At 48.7% G+C, this 25,600-nt stretch overlaps 10 protein-coding genes and 1 non-coding gene across 11 annotated transcripts; 4 read left to right on the forward strand and 7 right to left on the reverse strand.

Moving 5' to 3' along the window:
* Window positions 1–305: 305 nt before the first annotated feature.
* On the forward strand, window positions 306–1,031 carry BDW43DRAFT_311126 (uncharacterized protein; the record flags this gene model as incomplete). Its single annotated transcript, XM_032047121.1, has 5 exons — window positions 306–359; window positions 430–456; window positions 515–749; window positions 808–852; window positions 913–1,031. The coding sequence occupies 5 exons, from the start codon at window positions 306–308 to the stop codon at window positions 1,029–1,031; spliced, it is 480 nt and encodes a 159-aa protein (XP_031900247.1).
* Window positions 1,032–2,079: 1,048 nt separating this feature from the next.
* Window positions 2,080–2,552, reverse strand: BDW43DRAFT_311127 (uncharacterized protein; the record flags this gene model as incomplete). Its single annotated transcript, XM_032047122.1, has 2 exons — window positions 2,080–2,398; window positions 2,446–2,552. 2 exons carry the CDS (start codon window positions 2,550–2,552, stop codon window positions 2,080–2,082), a joined length of 426 nt encoding a protein of 141 aa, XP_031900248.1.
* Window positions 2,553–3,245: 693 nt separating this feature from the next.
* On the reverse strand, window positions 3,246–4,336 carry BDW43DRAFT_86944 (uncharacterized protein). Its single transcript, XM_032050621.1, has one exon. It carries the CDS (start codon window positions 4,212–4,214, stop codon window positions 3,261–3,263), a length of 954 nt encoding a protein of 317 aa, XP_031900249.1. The 5' UTR covers window positions 4,215–4,336; the 3' UTR covers window positions 3,246–3,260.
* Window positions 4,337–4,508: 172 nt separating this feature from the next.
* On the reverse strand, window positions 4,509–5,990 carry zrfA (high-affinity Zn(2+) transporter ZRT1). Its single transcript, XM_032041933.1, has one exon. It carries the CDS (start codon window positions 5,658–5,660, stop codon window positions 4,590–4,592), a length of 1,071 nt encoding a protein of 356 aa, XP_031900250.1. The 5' UTR covers window positions 5,661–5,990; the 3' UTR covers window positions 4,509–4,589.
* Window positions 5,991–7,798: 1,808 nt separating this feature from the next.
* Window positions 7,799–9,187, forward strand: BDW43DRAFT_300286 (polysaccharide lyase family 1 protein; the record flags this gene model as incomplete). The annotated part of the gene is made up of 3 exons (XM_032044867.1): window positions 7,799–8,417; window positions 8,477–8,561; window positions 8,617–9,187. The coding sequence occupies 3 exons, from the start codon at window positions 7,799–7,801 to the stop codon at window positions 9,185–9,187; spliced, it is 1,275 nt and encodes a 424-aa protein (XP_031900251.1).
* Window positions 9,188–11,075: 1,888 nt separating this feature from the next.
* BDW43DRAFT_300287 (Zn(II)2Cys6 transcription factor domain-containing protein) lies at window positions 11,076–13,142 on the forward strand (the record flags this gene model as incomplete). The annotated part of the gene is made up of 4 exons (XM_032044868.1): window positions 11,076–11,204; window positions 11,324–11,696; window positions 11,796–12,163; window positions 12,402–13,142. The coding sequence occupies 4 exons, from the start codon at window positions 11,076–11,078 to the stop codon at window positions 13,140–13,142; spliced, it is 1,611 nt and encodes a 536-aa protein (XP_031900252.1).
* Window positions 13,143–13,711: 569 nt separating this feature from the next.
* BDW43DRAFT_87021 (uncharacterized protein) lies at window positions 13,712–14,472 on the reverse strand. Its single transcript, XM_032050622.1, has 2 exons — window positions 14,455–14,472; window positions 13,712–14,368 (listed from the first exon to the last, which is right to left on the reverse strand). Exon 2 carries the CDS (start codon window positions 14,269–14,271, stop codon window positions 13,795–13,797), a length of 477 nt encoding a protein of 158 aa, XP_031900253.1. The 5' UTR covers window positions 14,272–14,368; window positions 14,455–14,472; the 3' UTR covers window positions 13,712–13,794.
* Window positions 14,473–16,493: 2,021 nt separating this feature from the next.
* Window positions 16,494–18,962, reverse strand: BDW43DRAFT_300288 (C6 transcription factor; the record flags this gene model as incomplete). Its single annotated transcript, XM_032044869.1, has 1 exon — window positions 16,494–18,962. One exon carries the CDS (start codon window positions 18,960–18,962, stop codon window positions 16,494–16,496), a length of 2,469 nt encoding a protein of 822 aa, XP_031900254.1.
* Window positions 18,963–21,369: 2,407 nt separating this feature from the next.
* BDW43DRAFT_t114 lies at window positions 21,370–21,492 on the reverse strand. The gene has a single exon. It is a non-coding gene; the product is annotated as a tRNA-Thr (tRNA).
* Window positions 21,493–22,084: 592 nt separating this feature from the next.
* Window positions 22,085–23,819, forward strand: BDW43DRAFT_87072 (Zn(II)2Cys6 transcription factor). Its single transcript, XM_032050624.1, has 3 exons — window positions 22,085–22,343; window positions 22,405–22,752; window positions 22,804–23,819. Exons 1-3 carry the CDS (start codon window positions 22,215–22,217, stop codon window positions 23,653–23,655), a joined length of 1,329 nt encoding a protein of 442 aa, XP_031900255.1. The 5' UTR covers window positions 22,085–22,214; the 3' UTR covers window positions 23,656–23,819.
* Window positions 23,820–24,908, reverse strand: BDW43DRAFT_87070 (RTA1 like protein-domain-containing protein). Its single transcript, XM_032050623.1, has one exon. It carries the CDS (start codon window positions 24,788–24,790, stop codon window positions 23,984–23,986), a length of 807 nt encoding a protein of 268 aa, XP_031900256.1. The 5' UTR covers window positions 24,791–24,908; the 3' UTR covers window positions 23,820–23,983.
* Between the last annotated feature and the right edge of the window lie 692 nt (window positions 24,909–25,600).

The raw sequence follows: 25,600 nt of genomic DNA on the forward strand, positions 1-25,600 counted from the left end.
TAGTTAGCTGCCATGCAGAATAGGAATTATGGACTTAAATTACAAAATCGAGCTACCTCATTAATTCATTATTTATTGCATTGTAAAACACCGAACGATTGTACGAAACAAGCTCAAAGCAATGGCCGAATTTCATCAAAAATTCCCAAATGGCAGGCCCGAAACTTCCGACAGCACAACTGCCGATACTGCGCCGTGGAAAAGTAAAATAAAAAGTGATTCCCATTCAACAACACCACGAAGAGACAGTTCGCGGATACAAAGCTATGGAATAGCAAAGTACATCACATCATTGCAGCTACAATATGAACCCCGTCAACACGAACCCTACCAGCTCCCAGCTGACGCCACCTGGTTTGGTAAGCGAACAACATATTATCCTCAGGTAGACTTGAGCTAGAAAATCTGACTTCACTGTTTTTGATATAGTTACTAGGTGCTCGACTAGCATCGGCTGTGCTGTCGCGACTAATGTCGCCTCCGTGCCAGGTCAGTGTCTAATTGCAACCGCTAGAGATATATAGCTAGCCTTTCATACCTTGACGACAATAACCCGGCCATCCTAGAGCTTGCCCTAGATGTTACGCAATCACTAGCGGTCGATGCAGCCTTCAAGGCGGCCGCCGCGCATTTTGCAGACAGTTACTACATTGATGTCGTGGTGAACAATGCAGGCTATTCGCTCTCGGGTGATCCTGAATCCGTTACTGAGCATGAGATGCACGACGAATTTGAACTTCTTTGGTACCGTCCGTGTCGCCTTGAAAGCCATTGAGATGATGCGTCAATCTGAGTCTCGCCGCGAAGGATGGAGTGAGTCTGTCGCTCGAGAGATGCATCCGGACTGGAACAGTAAGTCACCTTTCACCTTGTATAGACCTGAGCGATGACTGATGTATTCGATGTTCCTAGTTCACTTTTGCATCGTCGAACCCAGTGCCGTCAACACGAATTTGGAAGCCTCCGGCAAGAAATACACCAAGCCCCATCCGGCATATTCAGCTGCTGATATGACCGGCCCGGCAGCTTGAGATGTTCGTGAAAAAGGGGCTCCCGGCCGGTGTCGCCTTTGAGCCCAGTGCCGTTGCCAATGCCCTATACAAGGTGGCCAGTCGGAATGAAAAAGTTCCACTGCATTTGCCTCTCAGTGTCACGGCTATCAAGCTCATCACGGTGAAGTTGCAGGGACAGCTTCAGGACCTTAAGACCCACGGCGAGCTGAGCCATCTCGACACTGATCAGGCACAGTTCAAGATTCGAGCATCGTGTAAATTTTGTTGGACTTCATGTATGTAGAGCAAGGTAGCTCCTTAGCAATGATAGATTCTATTTCTCTAATACTAGTTCTATTTGATACGTGAGTACCGCTAGGCATAGATTGCTAAGCTAATGTAACAAGCATCTATGCGCCAACAATAGAATCAAAAGTTGTTATGTAGTGGCTAACTAAAGCTATCTCCCCGGAAATGATTTCATGTATAACATTTCACTTTGCTCTCTACCATAGCCTTATCTATCGGATCTTCACGTCCCGCTCTAGTGGGATCCCAACGGTTCCGATATGCGACTGATTATTCTGAGGCGGCCGGTCAGACTTGGATCTGTCTAGATACACGCAGTCAATTATCTCTATCTTAAATCTGGTTACCAGCGCGGCGATAGTAATTAGAATTTCTTAGCAAACACCCGCCTGGGACAGATTGAGGGCCCTCCACCTGGTGTAGAAAACTTGTCAACAAAACAGCAATGATACAATACGCGCAGTATATATGTACCGAAAGGGAAAAAGGAAGACGTTTTACCATCCATCATGAAATCGGTCTTACCGCCATCATGCTTTAGATGGTGACCAGCCCAGAACTACAATGCAGGATGCTCAGGAGTGCCCCAGGCAGCTTTATTATACTGTCCAATCTAGTTCGGCATTTGAATGAGAGACCCAGGGGTCAAAAGATGGCTATCAAGGTTAATAGACTGGGTGACCTCACGAGTAATGTTGATCGATATATGCAGGCGGAGAGTTTCAATATAGACTGATTGCAACAGCGGCTTTGAGAGCAAGCTCTGGGGGTCGAATCTTCACTCTCCAGTAAGCAGGTCCACTGACCTTACGGGCAGGCATTCTTCTCGCACCGCCCGATATAGTTCCGGATCTGCGATCAGTTCCATCATCGCCCACAGCGACATACACACCGAGTTGGCATTTGTGCCGAATACAAATGTCGCCACTATGCCCGCCGTAGTCTCCAGCGATAGATTCTTCTTCGCCCAAGAAATTAACTCGCGAGCCATTCTAGGCCCATAAAGGGGTTCCCACTCGGCATCAATATCGGGGCCATTCCAGTCGAATTCTGAATTGCCTGCATCAAGGGACCGCCGACATATCCCGTGGAACTCACTGCTGATCTTCCATGGCTTTGGATTCATCCATCAGGACAACCCCACATGAGCTGCAGTGCGAGACGGGCGAATTCCCACATGGCCGGCCAGAATTCCGGGTTCAGCTCGACAATCCCAGACCCCATCAGGACAACCAACGCAACTTCGGCCATTTCCCTGTGAAAGAACCGGAGAGAAGAACCTTCCTCCACTTCCCTAAAGGCTGCTTAGTAAGACGCTGGTTGAAGAGTTCCATATATTTGTCGCTCAGCGCATTGGCATGGTCCGTTCGCTGAAGGTATTCAGGGAAAACGTTCGTCAGGTGATCGGGTATGGTACCGCTGAATATCTGTGTGTAACATACTGTAGTCTAAATCGTACCATGATACTGATACTCCATAGTCGACACCCAATACGGTACGATACAAAAACCCCTTGTCCAGAAGACTATATAAAGAGGCGTTGTTCTATTTCTGACCAATTGCAAAACGCCCCTTTCTTGGTTCTAAAATTGGCTTTTTACCCCTAGGGAGCAACCAAGGATTGGCATTCTGCTGTCACTCCACTGCAAAATCCCCGTCAAATACTGGATGGACGGTTGTGGTAGTGATGTTCCCCCACCCCTTGCTGGGAGGATTAAATTAAATGGTAATTTGAAATACGGCGGGTTCCTTCTAGGCAGCACCATTTCTTCAACCCCAACCCATCCAGTGGATTACAAACTCAGCCCTACGGGGCGATGCTTTGGCCCACTTGAACCCATCGGACGGCAATTTCGGTACCTAAAGCAACCAATAATACCCTTTCTTCTATTCTTGCAGTCTGTACACCGTTCCCCCGGAGGATTGTGAAGTATCAATAATTCATTAATCATTACCAAACTAGTCATGATAAGCCCGATTTAACTGCCACCACCACGTCATCATCTTAACCAAGAATTTCTCGCCGACGAACTGAAACGGAAGAGGCAACGGCCGGTAGAACGCCAATCCCAACCCCTCGCGAATCTGCTTCTCCACCACCTTCCGCCAGTCGACGTGATGCGCAAAATGAAATGGAAAATGATGCTGACTCACTGTCCGGATCGTACAGTCTATCTGGGGGTGATCCTGCAACTCGATCTGTGGCTGTAGAATATGTGGCTCAAGGCTCTCCAGATCGATTTCTAGCCGTAGCATCCCCGTTCCTGTGAACTGTTTCACATGCACTATGAGGTCGTGGTTCTTGCGATCTGGTTTCTCATGGACGATGGCCATGTCGATGAGCACTTCTCCGTGTCTTTCCAGCATATGCATTCGGTGGTCATAGGGTTGTTTGAGATCGACTTGGAAGTGGCCTTCGAAGATGAAGTTACGTGAATGCGCCTTGGAGTAGGTGATCACCTTTGTAAATCGTATCGGTTGTTCGACGAAAGCCAGGGAATGGATGATCACTTTCTGAGCGGAGCTGTCGTCACTGCGTTGGGCTAGGCCAGCATTGATGTATTTGACGATTTGGTCGGCGATCCGGTTTTGGTAGAGGTGCCATACTTGGCCTAGGACGCTGTTTACCCATTCTACGCTCTCACCGTGCTGGAGGATTTTCTGGGCGTGGTATCGGTGGAGTTCATCGCGGATGGCGCGCTCAACTCGACGGATCGATACTTGATATTGCGTGCGGCATATGGCGAGGATGAGGAGTAGCCAGACAAAGCGGAAATGGAGTCGACAGAGTGCCCAGGATGCTAGGCAGCCGACTATAATTAATTTCGACTCCTTGTAGGTTTGTTCGATAAAGTCGATAGTTTCGTTCAGTGTTGGGAGTTGTTGGGAGGTCTGGGCAGTGTGTTTGCCCATGGTTACATCGCTCTAACTATATATTGTTGGGTTTCGGGTGAACTCAGCGGAGTAGAAGACAGTATATGTGATAGTAATGACTCTGGTCCGGGGCCAGGGGCCGAACGAAAGCCATAGTTCTTGAATAAATGCAGAGAGAAGAGATGGAGGGAAAGGCGGTGGTGGAGGGTGATTATATACGCACTTTCATGCACGAGAGGTACCAAATTAGGCAATCATTATGTTATATTACCAATACGGAGTACGTACAAGCCATACATACTACTAGTAGTATTTTGGGAAATTGGTAGTTTGGGGAAATCCTCCTTTTTTCACTGGCCCACCTGACCATCCCTCATTATTTGCCCTTGTCAATGATCTTCTTCTCCGCATTCTTTATGCCCACTTTCCAAGCAGCGCCATGATCCCAGCCCCCAACAACATGCATCCCACCATCACGAACAAATGCGATCTCCTCTTTGTCCGGCCAGGATCGAACAAAAAGTCCCTCGCCAATAATTCCACCAACCCACTATAAATCAAAATCCCAGCGGAGATCGCATCCAGCACACCTTGCACGATCATCGCCCTCTTGGACCCCGGATTATACGATGTCCGCACCCCAAGCCCAATAGCGATAGAAATAGGTGTAGTAAGTCCATACAAAAGACAAAGTGCCCATGGCAGCCACCGACGGGAACCAAAATGAAGCGCCGACATACGCGCCCCGATACCCAGGCCTTCAAACGCTTGATGGAAAACTAACACAGGGTAAAGAGTTGAAAACTCTTCGCCTGTAACGCCAAGGTTCAGGCCGATGATGACGGAATGAAATATAATACCGAACTCCAGGATCAGAAAGGCCGCAATCTCTTGTTTGAAGGCCCGCTCTGACCGTGCCCAAGCCACCTCTTTGTGGATGTCGGCGTTCTTTCGGGTGGGCGGCGTGCCGGCCTCTACGACTTGGGATGTGCTGTCTGTGTCTGAGGAACTGGGCTGCGTGATGAATGCCTCTGTCGCACCGTCGTCTCGTTGGATTCCATACCTGTACTCCACGTATATCTCTGCACCCAGGTCCAGGAGGAAGATCGTTACGACGGAGGTGAGGACGATGGCTGCACACCAGGGATAGTCTCCCCAGTGTCCGGAAACTCCGATGCATGAGTTCGGGCCGATACTGCTGTAGGCGGGGTCCAACAGGTGGACGAAAGCCGTAGCCACTATAACGCCCGTGCCAAAGTATCGGGCAAAGAGGTAAATGTGATAAGGGATCTTTAATCGGGGGGCTCGTTTGGCAATCACCGGGAACAGGGTAAAGAAGGTTGATGTAATGAAGATAACGAAGATAGAAGATATACGGGCCCCCAGATGCCCGTTATAGTCATTTTCAGACAGTGCTAGGTAGCAGAGGACATCTTCTTGACTTGCCGTACCTAAATCGACATTGTGAGCATTGAAAGAAGACATTATGTGAGTAAGGATGTCTATTTGCGATTTAAGATGCAGTGAGCCTCGCTCACTGTAATATCCTAACGCGCATGAGTACCTTGGAGCATATGTGTAATATGCCCTGCAAGGTCCTTGGTAGCTATGGTTACTCAGCGATCACCATTACCTTTTGGACTGAGGCCAGTATACATGACAACCCGACCACTAGTAGCTAAGTTAACTATATGACTGTTGTTTCGTAAGCCGAAGGGTTGGAAGCATTCGTCCCACCTTTATCATGTGAACCAGTTCATATGGTCTTTCACACATGTTTCCTAAACTATACCTGGGAAATATATATCATTGAGGAGACGGACAGGAAGGCGAACGATATCGCGGCAATAACAATCCAAGTATCATTCAACGCTATTATAAGCTGTTGACAAGTTCTGAACGCCACGTGAGAGTCGGTATATCTTGTCGGTTTTACCTAGTGGGGGAAATAGTGGAGTGGAGATCTTTCTAGGGTTACATTTTATGCGGAGGACCCTGATTACCATAAACCTTTTACGTCAAGTATAATGAGACAACCCTGAGTATCTCATTGTTCTTCTCTTCTACCTGTTTGTATTTGCCGTTTCGCCCTTACTAGTCATGGAAACAACGAGAACAGATAAATCCATCAGAACGACCTCTACCGCCTTTAAGTCCTGATTCATAACGATGTCTTTTACTGACTCCTTTTTAGTAGACGCAGCTCACAAACTGAACCACACCACGAGAATGGAATTAGGCAGTGTCTCCGGGGTGAACCAGTTTTTCTTCTCAGAGCGAGTCGGACCTTTCATAGTCATCGATCGTTAGTTAAGACTGACCGTGATTTGGGGAAAATGGCCGGATCCTTCGGAATGTTCTAAAACATTCCCTCATCGGTTGACTTCCAATCCCGATATGCTGAATGGATGGGTTCCGAGAACATCTATATTAAGAGATCGGCATAGGATCCCGTCTCTATCCACCCTATTTCCTCTCCATGCTGTGATTGAGGCGTTGGGGATTGGGTTCCCCCGGTTTGGTGACACCCTTAAAAAGCATACAGTGCTGTGGACCACCTATCATACCTCCTCACAATATCCGGTGTCATACTACCGAAGTTTAGCCACAGCAAGAATTACGAGTCCTAACTTACATGGGACCATTTCCCCACGTCTCCTGTTGATCGAAAAGCTTCATCTCCTTTGTGTCCATACTTCAGCAGTCGTAGTAGATAGTTGGACCTCCCACGCACAATATCACAGCTAATGATGATCGCTGCCAATTAATCTATACCACTACTATGTCGTACTCGTCTGAGTCGTTTCTGGAGCCGTGACCAATTGAGTATCACGAGACCTAGACCGTTGAGTTCATCTCAAACAATTAACGTATGCGATGCATAGTCACACTGTTATCCCTTCCCAGCTGGACCTTAATTGCTGGTATGAGCGGCATTCAGGGCTACGGAAAAAAACTGAAGCAGAAGAGCCGGCAGCTAATAAGGGTTCTAGTCGCGGGCGGGCCAGCTGCTATTCTGACCCTTTCTTCAAGCGCCCTGACGATCTTCCTTTTTCTCCACCAGCAGAATCCTAATGGGGTAATTATAGACATTCCCTGAATCATATGGTTGTCGTCCTACTACTCAGAAAAGCCCATTGTTGGATGATATGATCGTCTCTCTGCACGCTCTATATCCCTTCTTATCATCTGTGACCGTCATTCAATCGATTTTCCGGAGACGCAAAGCTAGAGCTTACTGACAGGAACACAGCAAGGGAATGTGATCGGCCGGAAAATTGCAGTACAAGGAAACACTTTATCTAGTCAGCCGGCTCCCAGTTTCACCATATGGTCCGCTCCATCAATCTCTAACAAGCTCCGCTTTGTGGTTGAATGTCGCTGTGTTCCTGCATATGGGTGGAGGACTATTCTCGGCGATTTTGGGGAAGTTGTAACTCTAATAAATTCAATTTGCGGCATATAAGACCGTAGTCCTATCCAAGGGTTCGTAACGAATTCCTTAGACAGCATCCTCGTTTCTATTTCGCTAATTCGCATTCCATTTGTCGAAAACCGCCGGTACAGTTGCTTCTTTTTGTTTGCGTTTAATTTTCTCGTTGGCCATAAGCTCCGTCGCGAACATGGTCCTCCTCCGCCCTCTCCTGACGGTCACTGCCTTCCTGGGTGCCTCCGCCCAGGCTCAGAGTGTTGTCGGCACCCCATTTGGCTTCGCCAGTGGAACAACTGGAGGTGGTAGTGCGACTCCTGCCGCACCGAAAGATACTGCCGAGCTTAAGCAGTGGCTGTCCGACGCCACTCCCCGCGTGATTCTGATCGACAAGGAATTCAACTATATCGGCACCGAGGATACTTGCACCGACTGCGAATGCTGTATCCCTGAGTCCAACACATGTGGTGACGCCGGTCAGAACGCCATTAAGACCAAGGGTTCCACCTGGTGCGGCTCCTACCCAGCAACCAAGTGTACATACGACAATGCTGGCATTGAGGGCATGGAGGTTGCCTCTGACAAGACCATCCTCGGTGTTGGAGACGCCGGTGTGATCCGTGGTAAGGGTCTGAGACTGGTCAACGGCGTCAGCAATATCATCATCCAGAACATTCACATCACTGAGCTGAACCCTCAGTACATCTGGGGTGGCGATGCTATTACGCTGGACGGCACGGACAAGATCTGGATTGATCACATAAAGGTGTCCTTGGTTGGTCGCCAGATGATCGCTGCTGGCTACGAGTCTAGTACGTATTCTTTCCAGTACGGCTCAGTTACCTTGAACAAACGCTTACGCAATCAACAGGTGGAGGCGTGACTATCTCCAACTCTGAATTTGATGGTCAGACTAAGTGGTCTTCCTCATGCGATGGACACCACTACTGGACTGTGTAAGTAACTGTATTCCAAGAATAGACATCGACAATGGATGCTGATTGTCTGCAGCCTCGGTTACGGTAAGGGCGACCAAATCACTTTTGCCAACAACTACCTGCACCACACTTCTGGCCGCTCCCCTAAGCTCGAGTTCGCCAGTCACTGGCACGCATACAACAACCTCTGGGAGAACAACAGCGGTCACGCCTTCGATGTCGGTGAAGGGGTCAATGCACTTATTGAGGGCAACGTTTTCTCCAACGTGAAGACTCCCATGAACCCGGAGAATAAGCCCGGTTCCACCTTTGCCGTTAGCGCTCAGGACGCCTCGTCCTGCACCTCTGCACTGGGCCGTCCTTGCGCCGCCAACGAGCTGACCAGTTCTGGTGAGCTGTCTGGAAATGACCAGGCCGTATTGTCCAGCTGGCCCAAGGGTGAGGGAGACTCAAAGGTTATGACCACGGATAAAGTGCCCTCGTATGTCAAGGCCAACGCAGGTGTGGGCAAGTTGGGTGGTGGCGGTGCTTCCAGCAGTGCTAGTGTTCCTGCCGCTACCTCCAGCGCAGCTCCATCTTCCAGTGTGACTCCATCCTCATCGGCTCACGCTAGGCGCCATCACGCCAGACGCCAGCATTACTAGAGGAAATTGAGATTCACTGGGCAATTGTTGCCCTGCATGCCCGAGGGATCAAGTCCCTGCGTCAGCTTGACGTCCCTATTGGGCTACCAAATGATACAAAAGGATCTAGTGGCAGATCTCGGTCGCATCAGGTCTCTGAATTTATGCATGCTACGATCTCGCGCAGTAAGGGCGGTCGGCTAAGGCGACGCTACTCTCATCGATCGTCGAAGATCTATCCTGGAAATCATTTCCGTGTAGTTGTTATCCCTTGTATTATAGATCGATAGCTTAGAGTTATTATACATTCACTAAATCTCTCTGGGTCAAAATTTACTTTCATGATTGTGTCGACATGTATCTGTACCATTTCCCTCCAGCTTGGCTTTCACCTATTCATATATATGTGATAGATGATTTGCTCATCAAACGGGGTTTTCTTTTCTTATTTTCATTCAATTTCTGTTATTTTTATTGTTATTCTCAGTAGGACATACGAGGGATTGATACGTAATATTCTTCGACAATGAGCATGTCTTTTACTGGGCAGGTGATGCCCTCGTGACTTGCAACCTTGATGGACGTGCAGGACACTTTTTAATTTGTGCAATAGCAAACCATTCGGCAAGACCCTCCCATTCCTTCAGGATCTGCGATGTGAGTCCCTTGTGTGATATCGAATACCAGGATAACCACCTATGCAGCCCTTCATCGTAGGCATTAACACCATTTTTCAAGTGCCCCTGCATGAAAACCGTTTAAGGTAACTCGATACTCAAGCCAAAACTTTGTTGAGCGCCGGGAGTGGCCTCTATCATTCCATACGCGTATCTCGCCATTTCCGGATGCCTCGGTTGCCTGCAAGGAGGCGTACCGTTCCGTTCACTACGATGTTACCGAAGGGGAGCGGCGGCGTGCTTCTTGAGATCGGGACAAGCCTTCGGGATGATCTTGATCAAACCCCACTGCTTACAAATGCCGACCATGCTTAAGATGGATTCTTTGTGTGCTGGTATGTTACTCCCTTTGGAATGAGTCGCATATACTTCGCCCTGTTATATGGCCTGACTGAAAAGAACGAAGAGCCAAGCATTACTACCGCCTTTGGCGATGATCTCCAAGAGGATAACGAACTAAAATGCCGATCTCCTGCAAGTCGCTCAAATGTCTGGCCCTCGAGGACACCGGACCCTTCCTCCCCCTGATAATGCAGAGGACTATTGGAGAAACTTTCTGAAGATGGAACGACACGGGCAGTAGCGTTATACACTGGCATCCAATAGCGTTCAAGGTCTAAACGCACTTTGGACTATTCTGCGCCAATGGTCGTATGCGAAGAGAGGCATAGGCAGACCTTTTTCTTTTTTATTGCTACGGTGATATGTCACAAGCGCCGGAAGTACTGTGTACATACGTACAGTTGGAGAACACCAACGATCCACCGCGCCACAGGCTCAACAGCCCTGCAATGACCCATTGCTTGTGGAAGCACCTACATCCTCCAGAGATAATGGTTTTAGGATATGCGAAATTCCTCGCATCTCTCAAAAACGGAATGCATATATAAGATAGCCTTTTCTGGAACCATGGGTCCAGAACCACTTCGAGCAACAGAGCGCGGGATGACTGACTTGACCTGTCTTGCCTGTCAGGTCTAGTCGTCATTTGGCCGATTGATTCTATTGATTCTCCAATAATCTGGCCATATCCACCAGTGACCGTGCATGAAGGATCCCTACTAGCGTACGACCTAAAGCCAAACTTTAGGCCCCCATCCGCTTAGTGACTTGCCCCAATGGCCTTCCGCGACTTTCCACGCCATAATACCTGGTCCGCAACTCGGTCGTTTGAAGAACAGAGCTTCTTTCCACCGAATAAAGCTTTCCCGAATTGTAGCAATCCCAATACCATGAGCAGTGAGCATGGCGACCGGCCGAACAATGATCAACCGAACCCGACTCTGACAGCTAAGCCGGGAGGGCGAAAGAAGATCCGACCCACTTATTCATGCTTAAACTGCCACAAACGCAAAGTCAAGGTAATTTCCACCTTCCGAGAGTTTCTGGGAAACCGTTGTATTGCAATCGAACGAACCCGGATTGGGCTGACACATGTTTTATGGCGCTTTGACTAACGATCTCTAATCCATCTTGTTAGTGCGATCGGGTGAAGCCATGCGGTGCTTGTTGTCTGCGAGGAACGCCCTCGGAGTGCGAATATGGCACCAGCAAAAAGGACCGACATTACATTGAGCAATCGTCACTGATCGATAATCTTATGCAAACGTGTGAAAGCCTCAAACAGCAGCTCGCAGAGGCTCGTCGATTGGCCAACCTTCCTCCCGTAAAGGCTGAAGAAAGCGGCAGTAGTTCTTTATATCAGATTAGACCCAACATTGATGATGATGACGACGACGACGAAAGAGAGAGTGACCAGGCAAATCAGCCGGTGCTACCTCAGCAGGTTTCCCCAGATTCTTCCGATTCTTTAGGGCCAACCCTGGGGGATAATACTCGGTCTCCGAGACAATGTATGTTCTCTTGTACTTCCGAGCTATGACCGTAAAACCGCTCGCTGTGATTGGTCTCTATTTACTATGCCTCAATCATTGACCATGCTCTATCTAAAGCTTCACCTATGTCACTGGCCCGCCAGAAAGCAATTCTCGATGACCCGGCTCTTGCATCGACAGTGATGGAATTGTTTGTCGACCGACTGATTCGTAATTTCAGTCCTGATGATCACCGGAAATATGGCGGCACCATTGCATTGCGCGAAGCTTCGGAGATGCGGATGATTTCGCCCATGCTGTGTAATGCCTTTGAGGCTGCGGCGCTTACATTTGTCGGTCGGCGCGAACGTAACCGGTCTATCGAACTAGCAGGACATGCAAAATATGTCCGCATGCTTCGGCAACTTCAAATTGCTCTATTCGACGCAGAGAGGAACAAGTCGACCGAGGTCCTCGTGGCTGTATTATTGTCAACTATCACGGAGGTGAGGTCACAGACCTTGTCTGGGGCTCGCTATACTCACATCTTTCCAGGCTTTCAAGCAAACCTCGAAAGACTCTATTTTCCGACACCAGCTCGGCGGCTTAGAGCTACTGCGATCGAGATCAGCTTATCGGCATCGCTACGGGATAGAGCGATCTCTCTTCGTCGATCTCCGGTTGTATTGGGTATGGCCGCAGATCCTGCTACAATTGCTAAGAAGCTAATCTCGAACACCTCAGGTCACGGCCGCACTGGTACATCGCAAGCCGACATTCATGGCCTCTAAAGAATGGCTGACTGTTCCCTGGGCGGGCGACGCTCCCGCCAAGGATATTCTACACCATCTACTTGACATCGCAGTGGATATTCCGGGCTACCTCTCCCGGATCGATGAATTTTCCGCCATGTTAAAGAAAGAGGCCGACTGCACGTTCGAGCTCACTGGGATGCAGAGCTCCATCTGGCAGCAAGCGACCGAGCTGCAAACGCGTCTAAATATGTGGAAGGCGTTTTACGCCGACACATATCCTCAAGGGACCGCGTGGGAAGTGTCTGACAATGAGTCTGCGGACGGCTTCCCCATCTTTCGATGCCGTAACCCGAGCACCATGTGTGTCACGGTCGGCAAAGTCCTGCACTATCCCGATATTCTCCTGGCCACCTCAATGTGCTTCTACTGGGCATTGTCACTGGTGGTCTCGGCCACGGACACCGGTTTCATCAGCGTGCTCGGACCGCACCAACGCTACCAGTTTGCATGCGATATCTGTCGCAGTATGAAATATTACATCAATAATATCCCGGGCTACCTTATGTCTCGCATCATGTTCGTCCTCCGTACTGCCTTTGACGCATTTTCGCCCGGGATGATCGAGAAGGAATACGTAGCGGAGCTGTTCCAGTATATCGGGCGCAAGTTGGAGTTTACCGTGTTCTCGAACAAGTGCACGTCGTCGGCCGTGAAGAGCAAGTTTACATGAAGCTGGCTCGCGTACGTTTCGCCCGTTTACTTTCTTTGGTTATTCTCTATGTTATGATGAATGATGAAATCTTTGAACAACCAGCGAATTGGCACTTAATGGGTTGATTGTGTTTTCTTTGCAAGGTGTCTCGGCGAGCAGTCAAACTGCCATTCCCATAGCATTCCATATTTATATACAACGGAAATCCAAGACACGAGATAAAACTCAATCAGTGTACAGAGTACAAACACACCCAAAGCGTTACATCTGGCTCCATACCTGGACGCAGTGCGCCGGAGATAGCGCCGAGCAACACACAGCTCGGATCACCGCCGGTCAATTTCTCCCCGGTCGGTCGGCAACTATCTAGTAGTACCTTAGCCTCCAAGGCACGACAAATAGTAAACCCCCCTTCAGACACGACGACATAGGCCTGTCCATCCCATCCAGTACCGAACTGGAAAGTGGGAAAAGGAGAAGAGCTTAGAATCCAACAAGAATTCATCACTGGGAGCCTGCCTTGCCCTAGCTCGTCTCGGCTAACATCCGAGGCATTCAAAAACGGGCAAAAATGAACCCGACCCCCAACCCTAAATAAATTAAATACCGCATGGCACTTGGCATTATCAATCTCCGATCATCATGCCACGCCCACGCCATCACATCCTTTTCAATCACCCACGCAAACAAACGCCTCCCTCCCGACCCCCGCCAACGGATCAAACATCTCCCCCATCCCGATTGTAAACCCCCCCTCAGGATCAACAGGCAACCAATTCGACGTAAACCGCGTACTCCCATCCGGCATCTCCAGCGGCGTCAGACTCAGGCTCGTCTCAGAGTCAGAGTCAGGCTCGGTGGATCGTCGGCGTTTTACGCCGCCAGAGGAGGCTACTAGTTCTAGTTCGGGTGGAACGCCGAGCGGGGATGGGGAGGCGTGCGATTGTGCGTGCGTCGGGGCCAGGTCCACTTCGAGCTTGCGTTTGTTTAATCCGAGGGGGGTTCGGGGCGTGGTGGCCCAGTCGTCGGGGGAGGAGAGCGTTTGGCTGGTGATTGTGGTTGGGGTGCTGCAGTCGGGAGGGCTTGGTGCGTAGATTGGGTTGTGGGGGGGTTCGGGGGAGAGAGGTTGCGGTTGTGTGGTTGTCATGTAGAGGGCGCGTTGGGTGGCTAGGTGGGAGGTTGAGCGGAGGAGGTCGGTCAATGTTGTTGTGGTTGTGTTTTGAGGAGAGGGGATTTGGGGGATGCTTTTGTTTTTTTGGTTGTAACTTGTTAGTTTCTTTGTTTTGTTTTGCAGAGACACCCTGGATCAAATAGAGACATTGATACGAACACAGACTACTTAAAACAAGGAAAATGAAGGGGTAAAAGGAACAAGGCAAGGAAAATAAAATAAACATACCTAATCCCCTCATCTCCAAATCCTAGATCTAGAGCCAAATCCACCGGGTAATTAAATCTAAACTCATTTGTCATCGGTGGTGAGAAAACACCCGAACCCTTTCCCATCCCCGGTTCTATCCCACTCCAGGGCACCTGTACCTCGTGCAGCATGCCTGCATGCGCGAGTACATCATTGAGGTCGCTGAAGTCCGTGAAGGGGGTGTCATCTTCGTAGGGGTGCATTTCGGGGAAGATGGTGAGAGGGATGGAGTGTGTTGTCGAGGTCATTTCGTCTTTAAAATATTTCGGTTCTGCTCGTTGAGATTGTGATATAGATCGCGTAGGTGTAGGTATGGTATAGCTTTCAACCCGGAGGAGAGAGGAGATAGAACGGCCGCGTAGTAATTTAATACTTGGGTCGACTCATCGTAAACATATAGGTATGTGTGTCGTAAGTCGTCAATTGATCCCCACCAGAAGTGAAGCAATAAATAGCATTGGGCAGCGGTATAGAATATAGACACAACAACAACGTAGCTATACCCAGCACCATTAAAGCACAGTGAATCAAACACAAATAGAAAAGAAAATAGAAAGAGAGTAAAAAAGAAATCACCACCCCCGGGCCCCCGACTTTTATAAAACAAATCCCCAGAACCACATCCACAGTCATAAGAGGTCACAAGTAAAGCTCCATCGATAAATAGCCCCTAGCAATGGTATACGCCGTCCCATCGGCAAAATACAAAATGCAACGATTCGTCCTCGGAGCTTCAAAGTCTATCTCCATACATCGGGGCCGTTTTAATTTCCGCCGAACAGAAAACTGTGACAATCAGCTGGCCATGTGGTAATGCCTTTTTCTTAGTTCAATTTAACCGACGCGATTTGGGTTTTTGAGTTTCCCCGGATTTTATGTGCCCCGGGAAGGATTTGTTGGTTCCTGTCGGCTAGATTACAGGGGCTTTTAACCGACGCCAATGTTTGAGGTGTCGGCCCGTGCCACGGGGTACAGGGTACAGGACGGAGGGTTGTCAGTCTGGGGTAATGGCGGTTGGGATGCATTGCATGATGGGTAACTTGGGGTTGGGCGTCTGGGGTACGGAGTTTTACTATTTTACTACCCTTTCTATCGTGCGATTTTGTTTCTAATCTAGATCTATGATTCTATGGTGTTGTGCTGGTTGTATGGGGAATTTGAGTACCTGTGCATATACGAAATGATGGAGACCGCTTTACTAGCGTTAATAACGGGTTTCCAGCTATAGACAGGGAGCTTTCGGTCAGACAAAGGAGAATAAACTCACAGCTCGTGATGGTTTCCATTGTCACATCATGTGGTGCGGTGTTGCCCTAGGTAGCTATGACTTCTAACTAGTTGGCACATGCCCGTGCCTAATGCGTTTGCACCACTCATAGCGAGCATCGTTACTTTTGACGGATCGTTTCTCGATTTGATCTTCTGAAGATCTAGAGGTGGGGATTCCTGAATGCTATTTACCCTTTTAAGCGAGTGTGTGTTTTGGAAGGCCTGTTAACCGTTGGCATCAAGCATTATACCCGCCTTCTTCTAGCCGTCCAGGGGAGTTACTCAATGGAATCCACAATATAATTCCCATTTCGGAATATCGATTCGAAGATATAGAAGATGGCCAGAAAGAAATATAGCCAGAATGTCATTATCTACCGAGTCATACTAAGATACATGTACAGATTGTCAAAGTACCCACAACATCTTCGAAGCGAAGTATATACATCCTCGAGGGGCGCAATTCCTGCTAGAGACGTGTCTAGCTTCCATACCCCTTAGAGAATACGGGGAATGACGACACGCAGGCCCTGGCCGCATGTTCATCCCAGAGCGGAGGTCCACTCACACCCTGGATAGTGCAGGATTGAGCTCTCGGGTCTAAGATCTCACACAATGATAGGCCGGGTCGCTGCAGGACCGAAAACCCTATTAAAATCGGTATGCATGCGAGCCCTAGCTTACAGGGCTAGTCCAGTCCCCTTTCGAGTCCATCGGTAGAGGGCTAAAACTGCTTTCCGCCGGTGTCGGATTTCACTGTGATTGACAGGGCGCCCGCGCGCCTGAGCAACGGCACTACGCATCACTTGCCGGAAGTTTCGTTGATATTCGGTGTTGAGCGTCACAACGCAAGATTCAGTGGCTCGGATCATCACTTCACACGCGTTCAGAATACCTTCGCCCGCTTCCTTTTGTAGACGTTCGACAATTAACAGCAAAAGAAAACTGCCTTGTAATAGCTGTATGCCAAAGAAATACGGCATAAAGCTAATATCAGGGTCAAATCGGAGGATCTGATTAACCGAGTCGGCTGCATCTAACGCGTGGGAGATGGTAGAGGCAAATGCAGGGGAGGACGTCCAGAAGTCTTTGTCTTCAATCAAAGAGACAGGGTCCCACTTGCCCACCAACAAAATATGCAGAACGTGCACCAGATACGACGCATAAGAGATCACCGTGTGGGTATGCCAGGAATACGCTTGGGCGAGGGCGGGATCAACCGTATTGTCCGGCTTAGGGGGATATGCGTAGGAGAGTGGGGCCTCAGGATCCGATGCGGTGGTGGCGAAAGTCGTTAGACTGGCTTTGTAGATCTCAAGCTGCCGCAAAACCTCATTGACGTGTACATCCCATGCATCTTTCCCGTTCAGTCGAACTCCGAGAATGGGATGGTTCCGCGCCTGATTCAGGTCGATCAGCTCTCCGGTAATGGTCATAAGTGGCAGAAAAAACCCGAAGATAGAATGGTCATGGCAGATAAAATTTGGAAATACGCGGCGTTTGCTTTTGTCGCCGGAAAGTAAGCACTGTGGCCCATCAGGTCGAGGGCTATTGCTGTGGATGTTCCCAGACTGCCACGACCCTTCATCCAATGGTAAAAGCAGGTCTTCGCTTTCCGCATCCAGCAACGCCAATGGTCGGTTGTAGCACAGAGCCAGATGACGATCCATGATGTACAATAGCCACCATGCCCGGCGACGCTCCTCGCGATGCTCTTCCGTGATGGTATTTTGAGCATCGTGACGATCGCAGACACAGTTCAAGCTCGGTCGCGAAGGATTCGAGTAGTCAAAATAGGGCCTGGTGTCCACACCATTCCATCCCGGTAAGGCATAATCAAAAGATGGGCTGGAGCCGTCGGTTTGAGTGTCGCCGCTGGGTAGCACTTCGATCTCCTGGTTCAGCTTGAGTTCCCGAGCCAGGGTAAATGCCGCATGCCACCATCGCATGCTAGCTGCTTTTTGCTCGCTCGATGAAATGATCGATGCGACATGGATATAAGTAATCACATCATCTAAGGATCCTGCCGGTCCCACTAGACCCCGATCGTCTCCGCCCCCTTCAAATGGGTGGTGCACTGTGGTCGGAGGGCATTCCTGGCCCACGGGCTCATTTACAGATGTGCCCTGGTCTTTGAAGGGCACATGAATCAAGGGTCGGAGTAGGCGGATTGTGAGTGCACAGAGGAATTGGCAGATGTTTTTCCGCTGTTGCGGTGAAATGGATAAAGCGAAAGCTCGGTCATCTAGTGCGGCCACCCACAACATACTGGCCAACAGTGCCGGGCTGCTGGGGCGAGGCGCATCGCGACTGAGGAACGAGGCTTTGCGCAAGATATAAGAGTGGATATGATGACACACCGGATGCATATAGGTGGAAAAGGCACTTGTGAAGTACAGCTCGAGCAGATCGAAAACCAGCCTCCGGGGCAGGTTCGCGTCCAGGAACGGCATCAGTGGCTGCAATACGGGATATTTCAGCGAGGCCGGAGGCACCCCCGATGTCTGGCCTACCCCCATCGTTTTCGCTCCTTGCGGAGTCGGCCCGCTGTTATTGGACATGTCCACACCACTCCATACATCGAACATTCGCGGAAAGGGGCCCTCCCCCATCCCTCCCCCGCCTAAGAAATCATATGAGCCTGGCGACACATGTGCTGCCGACAACCATTCTTCCGTCACATTACCCGCTGGCGCTGGCTTTCGTGGGGGCAATGGTACCTCGGGTTGCGAACGACGCTCATCCACACTCGGCGCGGATACGGTCATCTCGTTCGTGGCGGGCGACCGGTGCGGGAAGCTGGACGATGGGGAGCCATTCGGTGCTGGCGTTGCAGCAGTCTCCGGTCCGGGGATACGGCCATTGGTAAGGGTGGCTGGTAGCTTCTCAGTTGCACCATTGGTGTCTGACTGTTTGGATCGCGCAATCCGGCCGCGTTTCCGGCGTTCACGGGTGAATTCGCAATGGATATCACTCCGGAGGCAGCGAGAACAGGGGAATGCCCGGTCGCATCGCACCCGCCGCGAGTGACAGGCGTCACAGGCTATGCGGTTGCGTCTCCATTTCCGTTTTGCGGAGCTATTGGGAGGTTCATCGGTTGTGTCTTGGGTATTGCCTTGCGGCGCATCCCCCGACTGGGCTGCATCCATTTCAAGTAGACATTGGCGTTCTGCGGTTGATGGAGAGAGGAGAGGAGATAATTCTAGATGAGGAGTGAGCATTCAGAAAGATTAAAAAGCCAAGACGGGGGCGAATGCGAAAGTTGGTACCAGACAGAGGTCAACAGAGAGAAAAGAAAGGTCAGAATTCGTGATTCGCGGCCATCGGTGTCGCTTTAGACTTTAAAATAATCGAATAATGAATAATCAAATAATCGAATAATCAAATAATCAAATTAAAGATAAATAAATAAATACACACACACACACACATATATATATATATATATATATAAAAGATAGTAATTACTAAAGCAGGAACAGGGGCCGAAAGTTGGACGAAGTTTGCGGAGAAAAAAGAAAACGATCAAATCGCGGGGGAGAAAATGAACGGAGAGTCTCCGCAGCTTCACTTGGGAAACTCCGTCTAATCCACTTCTGCCTCGGCGAACTTCAATTGATTGGTCCTTCGGCCAAGACATTGCATTCGATTTTAGTCTCCGGTTCTGACTTGGGTCGCTCTTCAACGAAGTTTATTTGTCTTTGCCTTTTTTAAGTGCAAAGAATTAATATCCCTTCGTCAACTGGAGAGAGCGCGAGCATTCCAATTTCGATGGCTGTCGAGGTTGAAACCCTAGCCACTACTCCACTATAACCCCCTGTGACAGACATGCATGCAGGATGTGAACGCGAGTAGCTTATTCTACCATATCAATGTTATTCTGGAAATCCCGGGGAAGGATTGCTACTTATATATATACTCTTTCTCAACTACAGTCGCATTTCTGTACCCCAGATCACATCCCACTATGCCGAAACCCAACAACGATCGGCATCATGTTTCTCAACCAAACTGACTTGGACGCATATCTCTCGGCTATGGGAAAACCGGAGAGAACCAACTACGATTAAAACGAAACCTAAAAAATAGGATGGAAAGAGGTTGAGTACCTGATCAACTCTCGGGTTTCTTGCATCGCTTTCCATGGATGGTTTATCTGAGTATAATCACCGTTGATCTGCTCTATACGCAGGTAGGCCATGTCTCTGGATTATTGACTTTGGTGAAAGTTTTCCTTAATGAGATGAGCTGCCAAGATTAGCACAGCCTGGGCTCTTGCGGGTTCCTGGGCTAATATTCGAGGATCGTTTCAATTACACAGCAGATCTCTGGCGTGCGGGTTGGTTGTATAGTGTGCGGCATATCCCTCGTTGCCTTCTGTCTATTCTAACCAATTTGGCAGATTTATTCATTCTTTATGTACAACATATCCAGTCCGGTACATGGGCGACAATGGCCTTTAGTTGCGCAGATGATCAGCCTTATGGAGGATCTACTGATGGAATGGCAACCAAAGTGGGAATGTATGTTAAATGAAAGCTGATCCACCGATTGTGTTTGAGGATAGTAGGCCAGACCCCCGATCATGCACCATGCTTAGATCTTATGTTCCGAGACTTGAAAGGACTTTCTAATTTGGGGAAAGCTGGGCTGCAATCAAGACTAGAGCGTAGATTTGGTGAGAAGGTGCATGGACCAGATCTTGCTCCAATCGTTGCTGCCATACAGGGTCTGAAGAGATTCCTGCCTTGTCGCCACATCGCAGTGTCCGAGGCACTTGGGCTATTGAGTCCTGAGGAGCGAGCAATACCAAAGAGTCAATCCTATTCGATCCGTACACAGGGTCTCCGACTTGCCCCTTCCCATCTTCCCCGTAGTCATTATGTAACAAGATGTGAATGCCCTAAGCCCCTGCATACACCTCACCTCTTTGCTGGAATCTCCTTAGTCATGCATAAGGGACAATTTATATCATTTACTAAATGAGCTGCAGACTCAGAACTAACCATAAGAGCGAGATGGAATCAAGGTACGGGGCAGTCTAGGTGGTGGACTTTCTGTGGAAGTATGTACATATACGCTCGATCAGGTCACCTGTTTGACAAAAGCCCTATTAGCCCTACACCTCACTCTCACCCAACCGAGTAGGATTTGGCAATCCTGTTAGAAGTGCCTTGAGTTGGTATGATGCGGGATATTATAGCACTTCCTATACTAAAGAAATGAAACGCTGATCCCTGGCACGAGTATCTTTCAGCCACAAGGGTGAAATAGGTTGGTATTCGCAAAATAGTACTAGCATGCTGGAACAGAGACTGATGCTTGCTTGCCATTCTCATATAGAAAAAAGGAATCTCATACACCTATCTAAAAAGGTTCATTCAGGCTCTGAATAATATGGTACAACGCGGAAAATAAGGCTATTTGATTAGGCGCACCAAGCAGCGCGACGGTGCCTGAAACATCCCTGGACAAGCTCCGGTATGGCTTATATACACACACCTCCTAGGCCGAGAACTCCACGGGCGTTGATGCTGAGAAGTACCACAAAAAACTTGCCCCCACGCGGGATTGAACCGCGGACCTCTTCATATCGCTTTATCGGAGAGTACCAATGATTTCGGGTCAATTGATGACTCAGGCTACGAGTGAAGCGCTCTACCACTGAGCTACAAGGGCCGAGATAAGAAACATATCTTCTTTAAAGCTTCATGTTGGGAGTTGGAAGTGTTCTCATCCGTATTCTGAATGGTGTGGATGTTTGTGTTGATATCCGTTAATAAAGTTTGATATTTCACGCCTGAGGCAGAAAGGAGGACGGACACAGGGCTCAATAGTATCACATGATCGAAATTATGCCGCATATAGAATGTGAGTTTTTGCTATACTTCTACAAAAGTTACCACGACCATAACTATCATTTAAACTTTCTCAATCTATTTGCTCGCTAGTTGAGTAGCTGACCGACTGCCGACGAGAGTTAATTTAGAGAGGTGTTGAAGATATCGAACATCCACCAGGCATAACATAATACTTAGTCTCGCACGATCGCCCCGAGTCCAAAGGATCGGGCAAGTAGGATGCAGTTCTATGGACCCTGTTTGTTTGAAGCCAATCACCAGGATAGTTAATTAATAAGCATTCTTTCTTAAATCCTTAAACGGTCATAAGATTGATGATATTGGGCCAAAGTTATATATAGCAAAGTCTCTGATTGGCTGCAGCTTCGTATCGACAAAATTCATTAACCCGGCTGCCTACTCATCGTCATCTATCTTCAATTACACCAAAGTCTTCGTTAAAATGCACAAGACAACGACAGCGTGGAAACAGAATTGCCTGGGCAGTCAATTAGTGGCAGGTTAAAGTCGTCTTTACGACTGACACATTCTCATAGGACCATGACATCGTACAGCCCACTTTTCATACCACGATTCATTCCCAGCATCCGGAGAGAGCCACACCGGACAAAACGACCTCATACAAAGTCGCGTTATGGCTGCTTCAGCTGCAAGGCTCGAAGAGTTAAAGTAATGATTATAGCCAACTGAAATAGAATTTCTGAGTACTGCAGACTGACTGCCACAATAGTGTCAGGAAACGCGGCCAAACCCGTGCGCCAATTGCATCAGCCGAAACACTCTGTGCATATATCCTTCAGAAGAACAAATGCTGCATCGTCGTGGCCATTCCAGCTCACATGGCAGTCATCGCAGTCGAATAGTAGGAAACAGACATGGCTCTTCGGCACGCAGTTCTACAACGCCACCAGCATTAGAGTCAGCAGTGACATTAAGTTCGCAGCAGAATGTATCGCACCACGCCTTCGCTGCGGATGACTTGCGGTTCCTTCAACACTTTTTGATAGTCGCATATCCGCATCTCCCGTTTGGAAGCGAAGATCTATGGAAGACGTGTCTCCCAGCGAGTGCGCATGAGGTTAGCTTCCTATGTCAGCGAAGTGTATCTAAACTAATCCTTTGAATACAGTGCCCACATTTGATGCATGCAATACTTTGTCTCGGAGCCACCCACCTTTCCTTGGTTACACCAGACGGCAGTAGATATACGACTCTCGCCGTCACGCACCGAGGCCAGGCCCTTAGAATGTTAGGCGATGCGTTGATCAAAGGTGATCAGTGCAGTAGAACCGAGCTTGAGTTGATGCTAGCAACGGCCTATGCGCTTACGTTTCAGGCAAATTATATGGAAGATGGTCTGGTCGACTTCGCCGTTATGGTCAGAGGCTGTAGTATAATAACCCGGCGGATCTTGAACAAATACGACGGTAGTGAAATGTTCAAACTACTCAAACCAGATGTCATTTATAGGGACATTGTGTTGCGCATCCCTCTCACTCACTGTGCTGATACAGATTTTCTGGACACATCTATCGAGACACTGAAAAGGATCGAGCCACTGCTTGTGAGCGACAGTCATTGCAACGCCTACGGTGCCCTGTTGAATACGTACAACGCATTCAAAAGTTCGGCGCGTGAAGCCTTCATTGCTTTCACTGGATTCTATAACCACTGGGAAGGAATGGGAAATCGCGAGTTTATGGAATTCCTCGAGCCGACAAACTATGTCTCACGTGCCCTGTTTCTCCACTACATCGTGATAACGGTACTGTTTCGGCCAGTGTTTCAAATATTTAAGGGACCAAGGGCAGTAGTCTTTCCCCGGGATGAACTGCCGATTCTTCAGTGGGGAGCTCATATTTACCAGTGCTTACCCCCCTCGGTACGTGGGTTGGTAGAGTGGCAGGCGAACTTTATAACTTTAGATCAAGCTACGCTTGAAGGCCCAAACTCCGGTCAGGCAATCCTTGAGCCGGTCTAGCTCTATGAGTTATAGGTATCACAGAGTAGGGAGGCTTGATTGATCGAAATGTTCATGTTATTGAGAACTATATAGGACAGCATCAAGCGAGCAGGGCAGAGGGTAAAAGTAATTCAGAAACAAAGACGGGCTCGCAAAGATCGAAATTAAGAAACAACACCTTTAAATCTGCCGAGTCTAGCATTACCGCCCTCTATATTCCACAAAACCCAGAAGCTACTTTAGCCTCTCACCAAGTCCTTGCGGGAGCCATCTAGCAGGATGGTACCACCCTAGAACCATCATTGCAATGAACATCGGTACCGCCTCAAGGACATACAGCGGCCATTCATGGGTCCAGGTATAAGTATCCATACCCATGGAGAATTCGATCACTCGATAGATCAATCGGACCTGAAATCCAGTTTCCCGTTAGCGTCTCCAATAACCACAAGTGTCCAATAACAAAGGACTTGATGCCTACCGTGATGAAGAATCCAGCTACATAAATCCCATTCAAAACGAGTCTTACCCCAGATTCAACATCCCCCCCACGCGACGAAGCCGGAGACCGCAAATCAAACCAGATCACAACAACAAGGAAAAAGGCAAAAGTCACGAGCTGCAATACCAGTCCTGCAATGAGGATCCCAACGCCAGCGTCTTTCTGGGAACCTTGCCAATTATTCGATGAAGCGATCCCGCTTCCAGCCGCCTGCGTCAGGAAACTGATGACATCCGATGTGACAAAGATGCGCGGAATCCAAGACGGAGAGAACTTCCCGAACAGCAGCAACGGTTCTTTCGTCTCGCTATCAGGGTTGGGAGTCCGGCCGCCCGATTGGATCAATCTTCCAATCAAAATATAGAGACTCGCGCAAACGAGCACTGGAGCTATCACGATTAAAGACGAGGAGGTGGCGTATAATCCAACATCGTCTTGCTTTTTGACGCTCGCGGCCCTGACGGCGTATGCGCCTACTTCTGTTGCAGCGCCGACCACCATAGGGATGAAGTATCCTATTCGGTGGTATTTTCCCGTGTAGGGAGCGATGGTGGACATGTATAGGTGGTAGGCGAATGGGAGGACATATAGGACGGTAAAAAGGATCGAAGCGGCGAGTGAAGGGTCGTAGAAGTAGATTGATTTGCCCATTTTTTTGATTTTAGGCCTGAGGACTCAATATCGACGAATAACAGTTATATAACCACGTTGATATATCCTTTATATAGCTGATATTATCTGAAGAGCTCGCGACCCTCGCAACTTATGAAACCCTTTATATCTCCCAAATCCTATAGCCCACAAGACATACTTCCAAAATACATCCAAGTCCCAGCAACCAGCCTACCAATCAAATTACACCAAACCAGATCATCCTTGATAGGTGGACCTCGTATTCGCACCTCGCATTTTCCCTCGTTCTAAGCCTCGCCGAACCCCGTATTCTTCAACCGATCTTCTAATAGGCCCGTTAGATCGCTGCCTTGGAGCTAACTGTCAATCATGGATCCACATGAGAACAAATTAGTATCAGTGTTAGACCCTTAGTGTACACCTTGTCCATCAGACAGTGATGTTAATTAAGCTCTCGGTGCGGGCGAACCTAGCGAAATGGCCTGCCTGGAACGAGTTAAACGAATTCGGGTCTTGGCTAAATTACTGGATGTAGTAAATGGGGATCTGCAGGGTCCCGCTGGATTCTTAAGACTGGGCTGAGAGACGATGCAGAGTCTTCATGATGAAGTTTACTGGTTTCAATGTCATCCCATGGCCATGGCTGTATCTTTTGAATTAGGGTTAATGATCGATGTTGATTCTTGCGCCTGTTGAATTTTGATGAGAGCGGATAGATTCAGGTCAGTTGGAAATTGATTATATGCTGGTAGGCAGAGATAACTAGTATTGGGAATATTATAAAAGGATAGACATTCATTCTTCTTCTTCTTCTTCTTCTTCTTCTCT

This window comes from Aspergillus alliaceus (genome assembly GCF_009176365.1).
Source record: "Aspergillus alliaceus strain CBS 536.65 unplaced genomic scaffold BDW43scaffold_22, whole genome shotgun sequence".
Taxonomy (NCBI): Eukaryota; Fungi; Ascomycota; class Eurotiomycetes; order Eurotiales; family Aspergillaceae; genus Aspergillus; species Aspergillus alliaceus.

Coding starts and splice junctions, on each gene's coding strand:
- BDW43DRAFT_86944 (XM_032050621.1), bottom strand. CDS start 4,214: ATGGGCAAACACACTGCCCAGACCTCCCAACAACTCCCAACACTGAAC.
- zrfA (XM_032041933.1), bottom strand. CDS start 5,660: ATGTCTTCTTTCAATGCTCACAATGTCGATTTAGGTACGGCAAGTCAA.
- BDW43DRAFT_87021 (XM_032050622.1), bottom strand. CDS start 14,271: ATGACAACCACACAACCGCAACCTCTCTCCCCCGAACCCCCCCACAAC.
- BDW43DRAFT_87072 (XM_032050624.1), top strand. CDS start 22,215: ATGACATCGTACAGCCCACTTTTCATACCACGATTCATTCCCAGCATC. Junction 22,344..22,404: donor GCAAGGCTCGAAGAGTTAAA/GTAATGATTATA, acceptor CTGCCACAATAG/TGTCAGGAAACGCGGCCAAA. Junction 22,753..22,803: donor TCCCAGCGAGTGCGCATGAG/GTTAGCTTCCTA, acceptor CTTTGAATACAG/TGCCCACATTTGATGCATGC.
- BDW43DRAFT_87070 (XM_032050623.1), bottom strand. CDS start 24,790: ATGGGCAAATCAATCTACTTCTACGACCCTTCACTCGCCGCTTCGATC.